Source organism: Pagrus major, chromosome 5 (assembly GCF_040436345.1).
Source record: "Pagrus major chromosome 5, Pma_NU_1.0".
Classification (NCBI taxonomy): Eukaryota; Metazoa; Chordata; class Actinopteri; order Spariformes; family Sparidae; genus Pagrus; species Pagrus major.
In genome coordinates, this window is record NC_133219.1 from 10,014,325 (window position 1) to 10,030,173 (window position 15,849).

Consider the following 15,849-nt stretch of genomic DNA (forward strand, 5'->3'; position numbering starts at 1 on the left):
TGCCAGGTGTGGAACTGTAGAGATGTGAAGCAGAGAGAAGTGCTGATTACCTTCCTGTAGAAAATGAAAATTGTTAGTTGCTTTGGACGTAATGTTCCTATATGAGAAGCAGAGGTCACCCAGCATTAGGTTATTACCAGGCTCACACGCAATCTGCAGCCACAGAATTCAGTAAACAACTCCCCAGATTTTCCACAGATTCTAACAGAGCACAGTTGCTGCTTGTTAAACTCAGAACATTGACACATCTTCAGCCCTTTTTTGCATGTGTGGGACTGTTGTGTTTCGTTTTCAGTTAACGTTAAGAAAATTTGTGGTGCAGTGTGACAATATGTTAAAAAATGGATTTACTGCTGAGGAACTAAGTAATGAATATTAATTTCAACCTTTTTTAGATAATTTTCGGTTGCTTTAATGTATTATTTTTGCTCAAAAACAGTCTTTTTTATTTTAAATGAATAAGAAACATTCCTCTGAATTCTGTAGATTTTTACTCTGGATCACCACAAAACTGAAAAAAATCAGCAGATTCTGTTTGGGTCTGCCTATTAAATATATATCGGTACATGTGCAGTATCAGTGTACACGTTGACAGATGAGAAATAGCAGTACGAAATGCAGGTAATTTAAAAACATTGACAGGTGCATATTTTCACAGTTGCAGATATCATTGCATATCTTTGCATATCTTTGCCACAATTCTCAAATATCAGGACATAGTCAAAAAAACAATATAATCAATTCAGATAACCCATATGCTGTACAACATAGGGCTGTTTACCTTCATTAAATAGAGCTGGGAGTACACCCATCTGGCTGGTTATATCTGTGGTTTCGCTTTGATGACTCATTCACAATAATGTGGAGAGCGCTGGGCTGTGAAAAGACCACAGGTCACCACTGACAGTTAACACACTTTATCTTCTAGTTTGTGGAAGCTCAGGACTAAACAGACCTGACCCCGATGGAAAAGTCTGTTACAATTAAATTTTGATTTTTTTTCATTGGATTCTGGACAAATCGAAATCCAGCCTTTTGGTTAATAACAGAAAGTTGTTAAATATTTTATTTTTAGGGTGTTTATTTGTAGGAAAGAGGTTTTTTTTGGATGGTAATACTTTGAATTATGTAACTGTGTCTGGATGAGGTGGCCCGCCAGGTCCAACTTTGGTCTTCATTAGTATGAGCCTACAAAGCATTTTAATTAAGCCAGAGGGGACAGAAGTACAGACCATATTACTTCAAAACATTGTTGCCACATACTTTATATCGAGGCTTATTTGGTGAACATCCTTTGAGTCCAGAGTAGATTCATTTAAGACTGGTGGTTGAGTCTTGAGTAATCTTTGCTCATGTGGGTTTTCTCGATGTCTGGTGGTAGGGTGACAGAAGGCAGCCGCTCAGATCGGAGAGGTTAGAGTTATTTATAATGAAGAGTCACCCTGGGAGTTGCTGGAGGGACGGCTGGGTTCACACTCGTTCATACATAGAATGAGACAGGGGAATAGGTCTTGGAGCAGGGCAGACTACAAGTGCTTTAAGTATGGTTTGGCCTTTGCAGGAGGGAGAGAGATAGTTCACTGCTAAAGCAAATTCACCGGAGCAGAAAGACAGGAAGGAAACCACAAGTGGAACAAACAAGATTCGATGCCCCCAGGAGTTCATGATATACAGCAAATAACATTGTCAAAATGTTGTCAAAATAATATGTGTGTACATTTTTGAGTTGCTATAGTTGTTAGGGCATTCGGCCTCACCCCTCCCAACACTCTCATACCATATCAGTATACCGTTACTGGAGGCTGGGAGTAGACTATGAATTGCAAAGATGAGTACATTGATTTCTTCACACATCAATGAGTCTGACAAACTATTGATTTCTTTGCTTTCAACCCCTCGACATGACTGATGACAAGAGAAGCTGAGACTTCACTTTCTGTGCTGTGGTTTTAATTGTATTTTTCACAAGTCACTACCCTCATTATATGTCATCCTGATACCATCCTTATTAGCATGCATATTAGTGGCATATTGACTCTTTATTAGTCATTTTAAAACTCCTATTATGCATTATTCTGCATGACCACATTCTTCTACTACTACTAGGCTATCAACTAAGAGTTTCCCTCAGTAATCTCCTAATTACTGCTTATTGATTAGGAAGTTCTTGAATATAAATTAAGATCATAATATGCTTCGCTCAGTATTGGACTGTATAGGGCGGGCAGTACCACAAAAATAGTCAGAAGTAATTGTAATTTTTTCTGCTTTATTGCTGAAACACCTATTGCCTTCGGCAGAAATACTTCATCAGCATTGGAGGGAAAAAAGCGAGTGTTTTGGATTAAGAGCAGCAGACTTTGAGACAATCATTGCCCACAGCATCTTTTGACCATCCAACCTGAGCAGTCAGACTGCCCCAGGGAGGAAGAGAATTGGAATAAGAGCCATGCTAATCCGGCTTGGTTTTAAGGCTGCTCCTGACTAATGTTTGGTCGCAGGAAAAGGAAATGGACAAAGGGGACTGGCCAAACAATTAATGAAATCAGAGACCGTTGTGCCTCCTGAGACCTGTCTCCACCACAACATCTCGGATCAAGCTGTTGTACTCAACAAGCGGGCAGTGTTTCAAACCAACAGAGTGCAGGACTACAGCCGAATGATGAGAGGTGGACTCTGTATTTATAACATTGATGCTTGGTGCTCACACTCAAAGTGGATGGACAGTGTTTCCCAGATGTTGAAATTTTGATGTGAAGATGCCGACCATATCATCACCATGTTGTAGTTGCTGTTAACTTGCACACCGATGCAAATTCAAAAGATACACTACATGTTTATGTATATTTATATATAAATAACTGTATACATATTAGGGCTGCCCGATAAATCGAATTTTCATCGTCATCGCGATATGAACATGTGCGATAAACACATCGCAAAAGACTGCCTGACACGCGATGAATAAGAAAAATCATTTTGTTTACATGCGCCATGAGCATGCTAACATTTAGCCTATCAGACGGAGCCCTGTTTACAAAGGCCAATCAGATGAAGCCCCAGCTAGCCGTTAGCTACCCTGACAAAATTAATCGGCATCAGTTTGGTGGTGATTGCCAGGTTATGATGGCTGAGGGAGGAGAAAAAAGCGATGAAAATGGTCGACGAAGGCCTTGTGGTGAAAAGAAACAGCACTTCTGCTATATGAACTTATTTTGGATTCAGGAGAGACGACGTTGTAACGTGGGCTGGTGAAGGGGAAGGTGATGGTCCACTTTAGTGCGGTTGCTCCGGTTACTCAAGAGACGGCAGGCAACATGTGGGGGTTTCCGCATGGCACTTTTATTCATAACACTGACCGCACCATGCCAGGTCTCTACGGCACTAATGTTACAGGCATACATGCAAATGAACACAGGCCGAGGTTCTTCTACCAACACTTCACAAAATAAAGACAAAATAAAAAGGGAAGTCTTCGCTCTGTTAGCGGTATCCTTTCTCATGAGGAGCGGAAGTACACCTGCTCTTCTTCATCGTACAGGTTACATTACCCACTAAACAAAAGGAGGCGCCACCTAGTGCTGCTACATTAAACAACTGACTGTTACAACGTGTTACAATGACAGGTACTGTGTGAGCACATCAGCACATCTGGGAATGTGGTAACAACCTAACAAAGTTAACATGCTGGTTTTCTTGGCCAAGAACTTGTGTTAAGGGAATAACTAAGGTTGTAACTTGCCCTAACGGGTAGATATTTTTTCCTGATTTTATTTTCTCTTGATTTAGTGGGCTGGCCCTACTCTATTTCAGTTTTGTCCCTCATACTATAGATCTCTGCACCTTGTTAGGCAGAGTCAAGGGCCTTGATGATTGTGATGAGAGACATTACAGTTAATTTAAAGTGCCATGTTTAATTTATATTTATTTAATTATTTAAGTTGTTTCCCCCTGGATGTTTCATTTATTTCAACTCTGCATGGTAAGAGATGTTTTGGTTGAGTTTACAATAAAATAGTTTAAAGGGAGCAGGGGAAATTAAACTTTAATTTCATATAGTTATAATGTCTTATTTAAATTAATGTTCTGCTTAATTGGTTGGGTATTCATGTGCAGTTTGTTCAATAAAAGCATGTTCGAAATAATTTATTTCATTCTTTATTCAGTGGACATTGGCTATTCAATGTTTGGGGTCTATGTTAGCAGTGTACCTATTAATGCGGAAACACTATTATTAACTGTATAGTTAATAATATGCAAACTTCAATATTTGTTTATTTATCGCAAGTTATATCGTCATCGCAATATTGAACAGTGTTATCGCACATCGCAGATTTTCCTCATATCGTGCAGGCCTAATACATATGTATCTTCTGTTTTTTGTGTAGCACGAAGGAGTTTAAGAACTTTAATTTTGTTATGCAAACCTGTGTTGTACAATGACCAATAAATTACCTGGTACCTTTTATTTTCCCTTAATACTTCATAAAATGGATCTATTCTTGTGTAGCAAAACACAAAACTACATGTATTTACAGTGTCCAAAGAACTCTTGATTAAGCCTTTCTCACTCAGATTACATTCCACATTCTAACATAAGGTCTCATTCACTATAACTTATTCACTAGTAGAACCTGTGTGGGTTAATAAGTGTCAAAATACTAGTGAATTAGTTATGAGCAAGACCTCACCTCAGAATGGGAGAGATTTTCTGAATCAGAAAGGCTTAATTTAGTGTTAGTATTACTATTAACACATGTAGTTTTGTTACATAAAAATAGAGAATGACTATTCTCATGGTACTAAATGGTAAATGGACTTCATTTATATAGGGCTTTTCTAGTTCAACGACTACTCAAAGCACTTTGCAACACATGTTACATTCGCCCATTCACATGCACAATCATACAAGGTGGAGGCTGCCCATGCTCATTTCTATGCATAGCCACTGATACACACCAATGGAACTGGGAGCAGTTTGGGGTTCAGTATCTTTTCCAAGCAGCTGGGGGATCTGGGGCTCTGGGGCTCTACCTCTTGAGCCACTGCCACCCCGGCTCTTGTGGTACCTTATAAAGCCCAGACTGATTAAAGCATATCAACCTTGTAATTAATGCACAACATCCTGATCACAAAGCAGTAGTTTGGTAGTTTTTGTGGCCTAGTAGCTGTAGCTGAATATGGTAAGGCAAAATAAGGCATCACTAAGTGCTTTTTAATGAATAATGATCAGTCAATATGCTACTAATATGCCTGATAATAAGCAACTTGTGACTGACTTTAAATTATAAGATACATTTTCAGTCCAGAGATAAGAAGACATACTGCTCTCCATCTTCTCTGTCTTTTATTTGTCACTTTCTTACTGTGGTAACAGCCTTGCTCACGCTTTTCTTGTTTGACTGGTACTATGCACTGTATCTGAAGTGTTTACAGCATGCCTGACTCCCTTATCTGCTGCGGGTGTTTGTCCCTCTCATCTATCGTGGCAGCACAATACTCATGCTGCCTGTCTGGACTAATGCTTTTGTAATCGACTCCCACAATGAGAACCCTCGCTTTAGCGGTTGTAAATACCAAGGCTTTGTCATTCAGCCGTGTACAGGCATGAGGGGAAAGTGTTTTTCCCTGATCATGAAGGTTTGTTTGTTCCAGACTTTCTGTGTCCTAATTACAGCAGCGCTGTTCATGAAACTGTACATCGTTGTCACATCTGTCACTTCAACCTCCGCTTCCTCATCACTCAGGTAATCTTAGGGCTGCTTCTGCCACCGTCTATCCTGAGTCTGGAGTTCAAGAACAAGGATGAGATGTCCTACATGCCCCAGGATCAGGACACCTACCTGCAGGAGAAGGAGGAGGAGGAGCCTGAGAAACCAGTCAAGGAGAAGGAGGAGGAAGACATGGAGTTCACAGTAAGATCTTACTGTGAGACGCAGTACAACTCCGTGGTGAGAGAACCCACCTCAGCCCCGCATCTCAGAATCTATACACATATTCAAACGTTAAACAGCTGATCATTGAACACATAGCCCCGATTCTGTGTCCTTTGTACATTTCTCTTGTGGACCAGTTTTTTACAACCTGTTCACAATGAGATGTCGATACGCACACACATATGCACCCAGTTCTCCACATACACACACATACTTGTTTCTCTATTCTGGCCAACTGGACCCCTCCAGCCAAATCGGCCTTTCCTGTTTCTCGTCGTCTCAGCAAAGACATGGTCTTGGAGTTGTAGCGTCTCAGTCTGTCGCCGCTTGTGGGTTCCCTCGTGTATGTTTCTTCTTCCACCTATCTCCTCCTCTATTTCTCTCTACTTTTCTTTGGTCCCTCTCGTTCTCTGCCCAGCTCTCTCTCTCTCTCTCTCTTTTCCTCTGTTGTTCCTTTATTTCTTTTGCTTTCGGCTCCCCCTTCCTCTAGCTCTTTCTCTCTCTCTCCGTCTCTCCAAGCTCAGTTCTGATTGAGGTACAGTACTGTATGCTAGCCGATTGCTGCCCCTCACTCTCTCCCATCATGATGATGGCTTGCTGCAGCATACCACTCAGCATGTTGGCTGATGAGCATGGGAGGCCCAGGCTTTTGCATTATATAACCATTGCCGCCTGCTGCTGCAGAGCTTAAATCATGCAGAGTCTGAGCATCTTCTCCCGGCTCACAGTTGAAGAGTTGATCCATCTGCATAGACATGGATGTACAGCAGGATTAGGACTCGTTCCATTTCAATCCAGTCAATTCTGGAGATGATACCAAGATCCAGTTTGTTTGTTGAAATCAAGTGCAGGATTACGAAAGACAATTTTAATATGCAAACTGAATCTAACAGACAGGCTACATTAACGTATGCCGACTGTTGATGGAGCTGTTGCTGCAACACACAACGTAAGTGCAGTGCGTAAGAGATCCACTCTACAAGCATAAGACTAGACCAGTCTGCTATATATTTTTATTTATATATATATATATATATATATATATATATATATATATATATATATATATATATATAAAGTGTTAATTTTTTTAAGATTAAACTACCTGTATACAGGAAATGATGCCAGCTAGCTTCTCCTTTGAGGTCTTGATCACCCTGTCAGCAGTAGACCCTTTTCATAGCAGACATTTTGACTCGTCAAGGCAGGACAAGCACAGGTGTGACATAATACAATTTATTCTCTATTCAGTGTCCCAGTAAGTCATGTCAGTGAGTGAGCAAGCACAATACCTGGAACTAGCTCACCTAAAGTGTATGCAGCCATCATTAATATTATAAGTTCCACTTGTGTTTTTCCTGCTTTTGTCTGTTTTGAAAGGGGTCGATTAAATAGTCGCCGCTGGTTGCTTAGTAACTTTATCTAGCTTACTGTAGTCTTAACTTATTACAAAAACTCAGTGAAAGGTTGAAGTTTCACAGGGATGTGATGGGTTCCACAACTGAAGACACAATCCAAAAAAGGGAAGCTCACTGTCTTGATTTGCCTGCGACTCGCACTCTACGGCGTACTTGCGCTGCAGGTGTAGCAAGTAAAAAGATACATTCAGTGGCACATCAGCTCTGTGAATGGTTCTCCTACGTTACATGTAGCCAGAGTGTGAGGTTATCCCATTAAGCGATTGAATTGAAGTTGAATGCCTTTCAGCACCACTGTACATACTCTTCATCTGCATTGAGCACAGCCAGCCAAGCCAGCACAAAGATTCACAAAACGGGCCATTTTACACATGCAGTCCTGGAGGCACTGAGGCACACAAAGAACCCTGCTGCCAAAGGATGCATTTGCAATGGTCCTTTACTATTGTCCTGGCTTCTGACTGTACAAATGCACCTACAGACACTTATGAATCACACAAAGATTCATACAGATATACACAGACTGCTACACCACAGAGGGAGATTGTATTGTCCTATCCTCAGATGCTTTAGATAAACCACACTGTGATGAATGTTATAGCTTGTGTGATCTCCACTTGCTGATCGATAACGTGCATGTTCAGTACAGTAAAGGCATGGTGTGATTTACACACTGGCATCTGAATCTGTTCACCCTGAAGGCCCCTGTCTGTGTGTGCCTTGGACGAAACTTTGACTGTTTATGTTTCAAACATTGGAAAAATATAGAAATCCCTTGATTCCTTACTGATGGTGATGTCCTCTTTAAATTCTTAATGATGGTTTTATCACCTACTCAGTGGCCTGGGAACTTAAACCAACTACTCATGTGTTTCAAATATTTGGACAGATCAAATATTTATCTTTCCCCGGGTCTGCTATACTGCCCTACAAAGACAGTGCAGTAACTACAGAAGCAGTGAAGCAGGGTTTTTAAGACTGGATGGCAAACTGTAAAAAAGATGACTTGTAAAAGTTTTCAAATGATGTCATTTAATAGAACCAACACAATAGGCTAAAAAAATGCAATATACTCCACTATACAAGAGACAAGAACAGAAAAGCTATATGCTACAGCTAGAAGTGCTATATTCATTTCATAGGTTGCTTTTATTTAGATGTAACATTGCCTACATGTATCATCCCTCTCAAATAAACCATTAAAAACAATCACTGCTCAGAGAAACTGCAGTTCTTATCAGTTTTAACTAGTTTGTTGAGGAAAATTTAATTATAACTTAGTCCACAGCTTATAGGAAACCAAGTGTTTGGTTTCTGTCTGTCCAAGTACTATTAATATTTCTATCGTAATCAGTATTTACTACATAAATTTACAAATTAAAAGAGTAAAAGTCTACAAAGTATATGATTTTCAGATAGCTTAACCAAACCAAATCACATTGAATTCATGAGTTGAGTCTAGTTAGCTGCAATTCTTTAGCAGATAGTGCAGTCCTGCAGTACACAGATTACCAAGCTACAGAGCAGTAAAATATTGCCTTTTGGTTTATAGAGTGCTGCAGGGATAACAAATTTTTGCTGGCTAACTTGGAAGTTAGCATCGTCCTGGTTCCCCTGACAAAGCTCCTATGAGATATTTCCATTGGATTTTGGATTATTACAGAAAATAAGCTCTGTTCGAAACACAAGTTTATGATACTTGCACGTTTTGTTCAGTAAAATAATCTTCACAGATGAACACTTTTATGATTTTTGAAGGGTAAATACAATCGCCAGAATGAAAAAGCTAACATTAAGCTATAATGACCTACACTGCGCTCGCCATTTCTATGGATCTTACTACACAATACTATACACACTTTGTTATAAATTGATCAATATATGAGTTGTAAAGTTAGAGTTAGAATAGATTGCAATTGAAGTCAGATATATCTTATGTTGTAGAACAAAACGTGAAAATATCCTAAGCTAACAACAGACCTTATTGAGGGCAATTAACCAACTTCGACTTCGAGACAAGGGAACTGAAAGTGCATAAATGCTAACTTATTTTCGGGTTATATGACTTATTCCTGCAGCACTCTATTGGTCTGCTTTGTAGTTACTGCAGATTTAAAACACTGGTATAATATGTGTTTATATAGTAAAACTGATGTGATACAAGAATGTTAGATACAAGTTATAATTCAGTTTTGATATGATATAACAATAAATATGTAGTTACTGTGTTTTGTCTGTTGGGCAGTATAATTCTTGACATACAATACAATTCAATGAATAAACTCCCTCAGAGGTCTGGTGTTGCTTTGACATTAAGACCATGACCCATTAAATCAGTGGGCTCCGAACCCTCTCTCATGGATAAGGAAATGTGTCACAGATTGAAAAGAGATATCTATGTCTTACCCTTTATCTTTTCTTTATCTGTCTTCTTTCTGTCATTATCTTGTCTCTCTTCTGCTTCTTAATTGTTGTCTGAGACACAATCCATGAGTGTTCCTGTCTGCATCATACAGTGTTACCAGCCTTCACCCAACACTCCACCTCAAACACACATCTCACATTTTGGAATGATGACATTGCCTGTGCTTGCTTTTTGATTATGATATTAAAACTGTGCAGTGGCCATATTGTAACCCTCTCCCCCTTCTCTTTTTTTTCTCCTTTTTCCTTTGTTATTCGACTCTTCCCATCCCACCTCCCCTCTTTCACATACTTACCTTCATCTCTATCCTCTCTGTGTGTCTCCCCCACTCCTCCTCCTTTGTCTTTCCAATCTGTCACACCTCCCTCTTCCCACTCTTTCCATGCTTTTATCCCTCACACCTTTCACTTCCTCCCTCGCTCCATGTGGGGTTTGCATTCCCCAAGGCAATGCTGGGTAAGGTTACCACAGAGACATCCAGAAAGAAGGATGTTGAGGAGGTTCAGAACCGCCACCGACTCATCCCCATGGGACGCAAGATATACGAGTTCTACAACGCTCCAATTGTCAAGTTCTGGTTCCATACGGTCAGTGTCAGCTGCAGCAATGCCACCTACATACTCAGCTTGCTGCTGCCAGTGTCAGTGCTAACTGTATTTCTGTAACACCAACTATTCCTGGTTCCCTGCCATTTGCTTCTACTGCCACAGTGCCTCTGTTGTCATTAACCTGCTGTTCCACCCTGTCATTACCCAGCTTTTGTGGGGTGGGAAGCTTCTGTGTGAAAGAGATGGGGAGAGTGATGGAAGCAACATGGGGAGAAAAGTACAGCTGCGAGAAAGAGATGCGATCAAAGATTGAACCAGGAGGTTTTGTGTTAACTGTGTAAACACACACTGAAACCTCTCAGTTATAGCATATTGCCACAGGATGAAATATTACAATACGTAAATAGTGTTTACATATGTGGGGAAGTCTGCATGTTGTATGTGTGTCTTAAAATCTTTCTATACAGCACTGTCCATGTGGATTCTGTAACTCCAGGGGCCAAATGTATAAACAATGAGTGCGCACAAAAAATTTGTGTGATTTTTCCCACAACTGGTATTTATAAAGGAAGAATGTGAATAAAGAATGTGCGTACCTTGCGCTTACTTCAGACCAGCATACACACATTTTTCTAGCTTCTTGTGTGGGTAAAACAGGGTGTACTTGAAATATGAGGGGAGCGATGTAAACGCTGTTTACGATTTTGCCATTGTCACTGATTGTGTTGTTATTTATCAGTCTACACAGCGTTCAGTAAAAGGTCGCTCAGAGGCACACTGATAAACTTTTTTTTTTTTTCAATTCTTTATGAGTGATGAATTTTGTAATTCTTTTTATTGACTTCGGAGCCATTACTCCCCTGGTAATGATCTTTTCATTTCATCCTAAGTTGCCAAGCACTTTATAAAGTCAGTTTCAGTATAAACTCTATAGATTAACCATTCATCATTGTTCTGACTTTTAATAATCATGACTGAGATATTACCACGATGATGGTTTACAGATGCATGTGATGAATTAGTGGTACGGGTGCCATTAAAAGCCACAGCTGCGTATAATGACAGCAGTTGTGATGCTGTTGGAAACTTTGCTTTCTGTTCTGCCAGGTCTAATGAGTGGTGGAGTGAGCATAAGTATCGATATACAAACAGATGTTAAAGGGCATTTCTTCATCTATTTTTGGATAATTGTGTCAGTAGAAATGAAGCTCGTGCACGTGCAAAACAGTTTCCACAATGATTAAGGGTTATAAAACAGAATCAGGCATATGCACAGCTTTATAAATCTGCCAAAAAGAATGTGTATGCACATTTCTGTCTCTGCATGTACACACAGTTTTAGTCGAGTTTTTTTGCATCTGGCCCCTGATTTCTTTGAAGTCTGTGTGGGCTTGTGTTTTGTACAGTATCTGCCTGTGAGTGTGTGTGTGATGTTTGATTTAAGCTGATATTTTGTTTCCCATCTTAGGCTCCTTCAATTTGCTTGCCCAGTGAAAACATCTTTATACATCACCAGCAGGGTTTTCCCTGTTTATCTATGCTGTGAAAATATTTTGACTGCGCTTTGTTTCATCCTGTTTTCTCTTCAGTGGCTATTTACTCCCCTCGTACTCTTCTCACCCCTCACTTCTTCTTCCTGCCCTCGAGGTTAAAGAAAATATACTGTGAATTTCATTATTGCTCTGATAAGAACAGATGCTGGATTTTCTCAGGGTCAAGATGTGGTATTTACATCTTTACTAGATTTGTATTCAAACCTGTCATCCGCTGCAGAGCGCTGCCCATTTATAGTTATATTAGTCAAATATATCACACAAACCAACTGTGCATGGGGGACAGAATGACAGTCCTGGTCACACATGATTATAATCACTTTGCCTGCTTACTTGACTAGAATGCTTGATTTAAGCATGGACTGGAAGAGAAACCACCCCCCAGTGTGTTTGTATCTACTTTAATCCATAATTTAGATACGTTAAAGCTTTTCATTTTTGTGTCCAAATCACAACCAAATATATTCATTCCATTTAAATGTTCTCCAATGATATTGGATCACCAATCACTAAATCAAAAATGTCAAACATATGATTGAACTGATGTCAGGACCTGTGAATGAGGTAAACATGTAAAAATTGATTTTGAATACATTTGTGTCAAGTCTCAGGCCTGATCTTTAGATGGTTAGGCTTGCGTTGTAATCAAATTTTTATCTAGCGTGGATCATGATGAGCCAGAGCGCCTAAAGAAGTGCAGGAAAAAAAGAAATTGGACTGCTGACATGTACTTAAATAGACATAGCCACAGGAGGAGCATAATGGATATTTTCAGCCCAAGTGTGGATGTACAGCAATCAAGTGTCTTGACATCAAACCTCTATTATCAGATCTGAGACACTGCATGAAGGAAGGTGTAATGAGGGTCAATCATTCACCTAATAGTTGGTACGAACAAAACTCCTTTTCTCTGTAGCCCTTTGAAGAGAGAATTTAACTTTATTGATGTACTGTTTGCAAAACTGGCCAAATTTGTCCCTGATTCCCCTCTGCTGTTGTGTTTTACGCAGATGGCGTACGTTGGCTACCTGATGTTGTACAACTACATCGTCCTGGTCAAGATGGACCTGTGGCCCTCTCCTCAAGAGTGGATTGTCATCGCTTACATCTTCACCAACGGCATTGAGAAGATGAGAGAGGTACCACCCATCCTAGCATGCAAATGTGCACCCTGCATGCACTACTGTATTGAAAACTCAATAATCAATTCTTCACCACTACCCAGTGAACTGAAGACACAAAGACAGTTATATAGTTATAATTGTTCAGTTTAATTCAGTGAGTCCTGTGGCTGAGGGCCGAGGCTAAATTTTATGTCTTTATCAGCAAACTGCTCATAATAAACAGAGAAATTGTGATAATTGGAAGGGGAAGTAAAAGAAAGAATCAAAGGGAAAGAGAAAGGAAGAGGAGACTGGTTGGTGGAAATGAAGGATAGAGACAGAGAAGGGAAAAAACACAGCAAAAAAATGAGTAAATAGAGAGTAAGGTATGTGCCATATGAGACTATCTAGTTCAGCCTCATTCTGTGGCTGTGTTTGTACTGTAAGTGAATGAAATGCATTAATCATTATGTCACATCATTCTCAGCTGCACAACAATGCCTCCTCAAACATCTGCTAGATGTCCTGATTGGTGAACTCATACTGCCCTCTAATGGTGGTCAAGATATAATGCATGTCTTTTTTTCTTCTCTGTTTCAATCACTTTTGCAGCATACTTAAATTTCCTCCCCCCCTTCAATTTATGTGTTTATGAACACATCTTTCCATCATTCCTGCATATGAGAGTTCCTCTCTCAAGGCAAGTGAGAAGGCAAGGCAAATTTATTTATGTAGCACATTACAGACCCAAAGGCAACCTAAAGTGCTTTACAGATTGCAAGTAAGTGCACAAGAAAGACATGATAAAAATAATAACTGTAAAAGCAGGCACACAAATATATATAAAATAAAACAGCAAAAGCAGACTGAGTAGAAACAATAACATAAAAAAAAGCCCACAGAAAGTTATAAAAGTTAATTTAAAGCAATGGTCAACAGGTAGGCCTTTAGCTTGGATTTAAAAGTAGTTCGCACTGTCTCAATTCTTAGCTCTTCTTGCAATTTGTTCCACATTTGAAAGGCATCGATGCTTAAGTAAATTTTTTCCAACCCACCTCCAGATCCTGATGTCAGAGCCGGGGAAGTTGTTACAGAAGGTGAAGGTGTGGCTTCAGGAGTACTGGAACATCACAGACCTCATGGCCATCCTCATATTCTCTGTCGGCATGGTCCTGCGTCTCCAGGAGCCACCACTCATGAGCTACGGGCGGGTCATCTATTGCGTTAACATCATCTATTGGTACATCCGGCTGCTGGACATCTTCGGGGTCAACAAGTACCTCGGTCCCTATGTGATGATGATTGGCAAGATGGTGAGAAGAACCAGGGGTGGTGACGTCTGTGTGTGTGTGTGTGTCTTTCTTTGCTATACACATTATCTCTCATGTTTTTCTCAGTCCATCATTATTCTTCATTTATGTCTGGCTTTTCCTACCTTCCACACAATTCATACTGATTATAAGAGTTTACAGGGACCTATGAATACAAAGGTTCATTTGTATGTGTTGCGCAGGCTTGGCCCTAATGGAGCTTCTAAAACTCATTGTTTGATCTCAAACAGCACAAGATCAGAGCCTCTGATAAATACATGTAGACAAAACTACAGAAGGGATCAAAGGCCCAAATCTGTATCTGATGTTCTCCTGTCTTTTACATGGGCTATGGACCATTGGACCCGAGCTGTCTTTGATATGAAAATGTAGCCATTAGTTAAAGAGAGAAAGAACCTTATAATGTGACTATAACTTAGATGTGTTTCAGTTTTTGTAAAAAGGACAATGAATGGTAGCCTTCATAAAAAAAAACACACACACACACAGAAGTGAGTGCAATATAATTCTGCCTGTTTGAAGTTTTTGTCCCTCTTCGGTTCTGTAACTCCCTTAATCAATCAGGGATTAAGTTTATTTTAAATATTGAGTTGAGGTTTCATTCCAGAACAAATTAAAATTGAAGTTTGATTGACCAACCAAGACTCTGGGAATCATAGTAATCAAAAAATGCAAATGCGGACCATCATTTATTAAACCTGTTAAAATGCTTCTCCAGCTGTAACGGACCAGACTTGTTTTTCCTCATTGCTGCTTTCTTCATCATATCCATTCCCTCTGGTTTTATCATCTGCTGCCTTCAAATTGAACTACGACAGTGGAAAACGTATACATGATATGCTCGGCATTCAGGTGATTCGAGTTGTTAAAACACCACTGCAAGGCAACGGCTTCTACAAGCCACCCATGCTGATAGGGAGCAGGGAACTTAATGCAGAAAATGCATAAAAAAGATGAGGCTGTTTGGGTGTTGGCTGTAATATTGAGGCTGTAATATCAAAATTTCCCTCAGACATATTATAAAATTAGAAAGAGAAACTGTACAAAGAGAAGCGCCCCGGGACTTCAGTTGGTAGAGAGTGTGGCCCATGTACAGAGGCTGCATCCTCGCTGCTGTAGCTCAGGGTTCAAATCAGATGTGTGGCTCTATAATGAAGCCATGAAAGCCACCAAAAAAATTATTTAAAAAAAGAAAAACTCTGTCAGACTAACATTACAATATATTAAATTACCATCCACAGTATGCTGAACTTACACGGCCTCCGCCATTTCTGAAAAGGTCAGCGAACCTGAACTTGACATTTGGAGTGTTGTGGAACTGGTATATCTTGCGTCCCATGGGGATGAGGCGGTGGCGGTTCTGAACACGCCACGACTCGTGAACTCTGAGCTTTCAGAACATTTCAACTTAAAGGTCCAGACACACCAACCTGACATCAAAGAACTTGCTGCATAAAAGGCCAACTGTTGCGTTAGCTCATGGCTCCTGTGTTTTAGCAACAAGGTGCACTTGAACACACTGCAAAGACTACAGC

General features: G+C 40.0%; 1 protein-coding gene across 2 annotated transcripts in view; it reads left to right on the forward strand.

Moving 5' to 3' along the window:
- Window positions 1-15,849, forward strand: part of trpm3 (transient receptor potential cation channel, subfamily M, member 3) — a 167,095-nt gene that overhangs the window by 144,462 nt on the left and 6,784 nt on the right. For both annotated transcript variants that reach the window (XM_073466053.1, XM_073466054.1), the window contains exons 18-21: window positions 5,748-5,951; window positions 10,226-10,366; window positions 12,891-13,019; window positions 14,045-14,296. In XM_073466053.1, coding sequence (XP_073322154.1) covers window positions 5,748-5,951; window positions 10,226-10,366; window positions 12,891-13,019; window positions 14,045-14,296 — 726 coding nt within the window. The remainder of the gene's footprint in view (window positions 1-5,747; window positions 5,952-10,225; window positions 10,367-12,890; window positions 13,020-14,044; window positions 14,297-15,849) is intronic.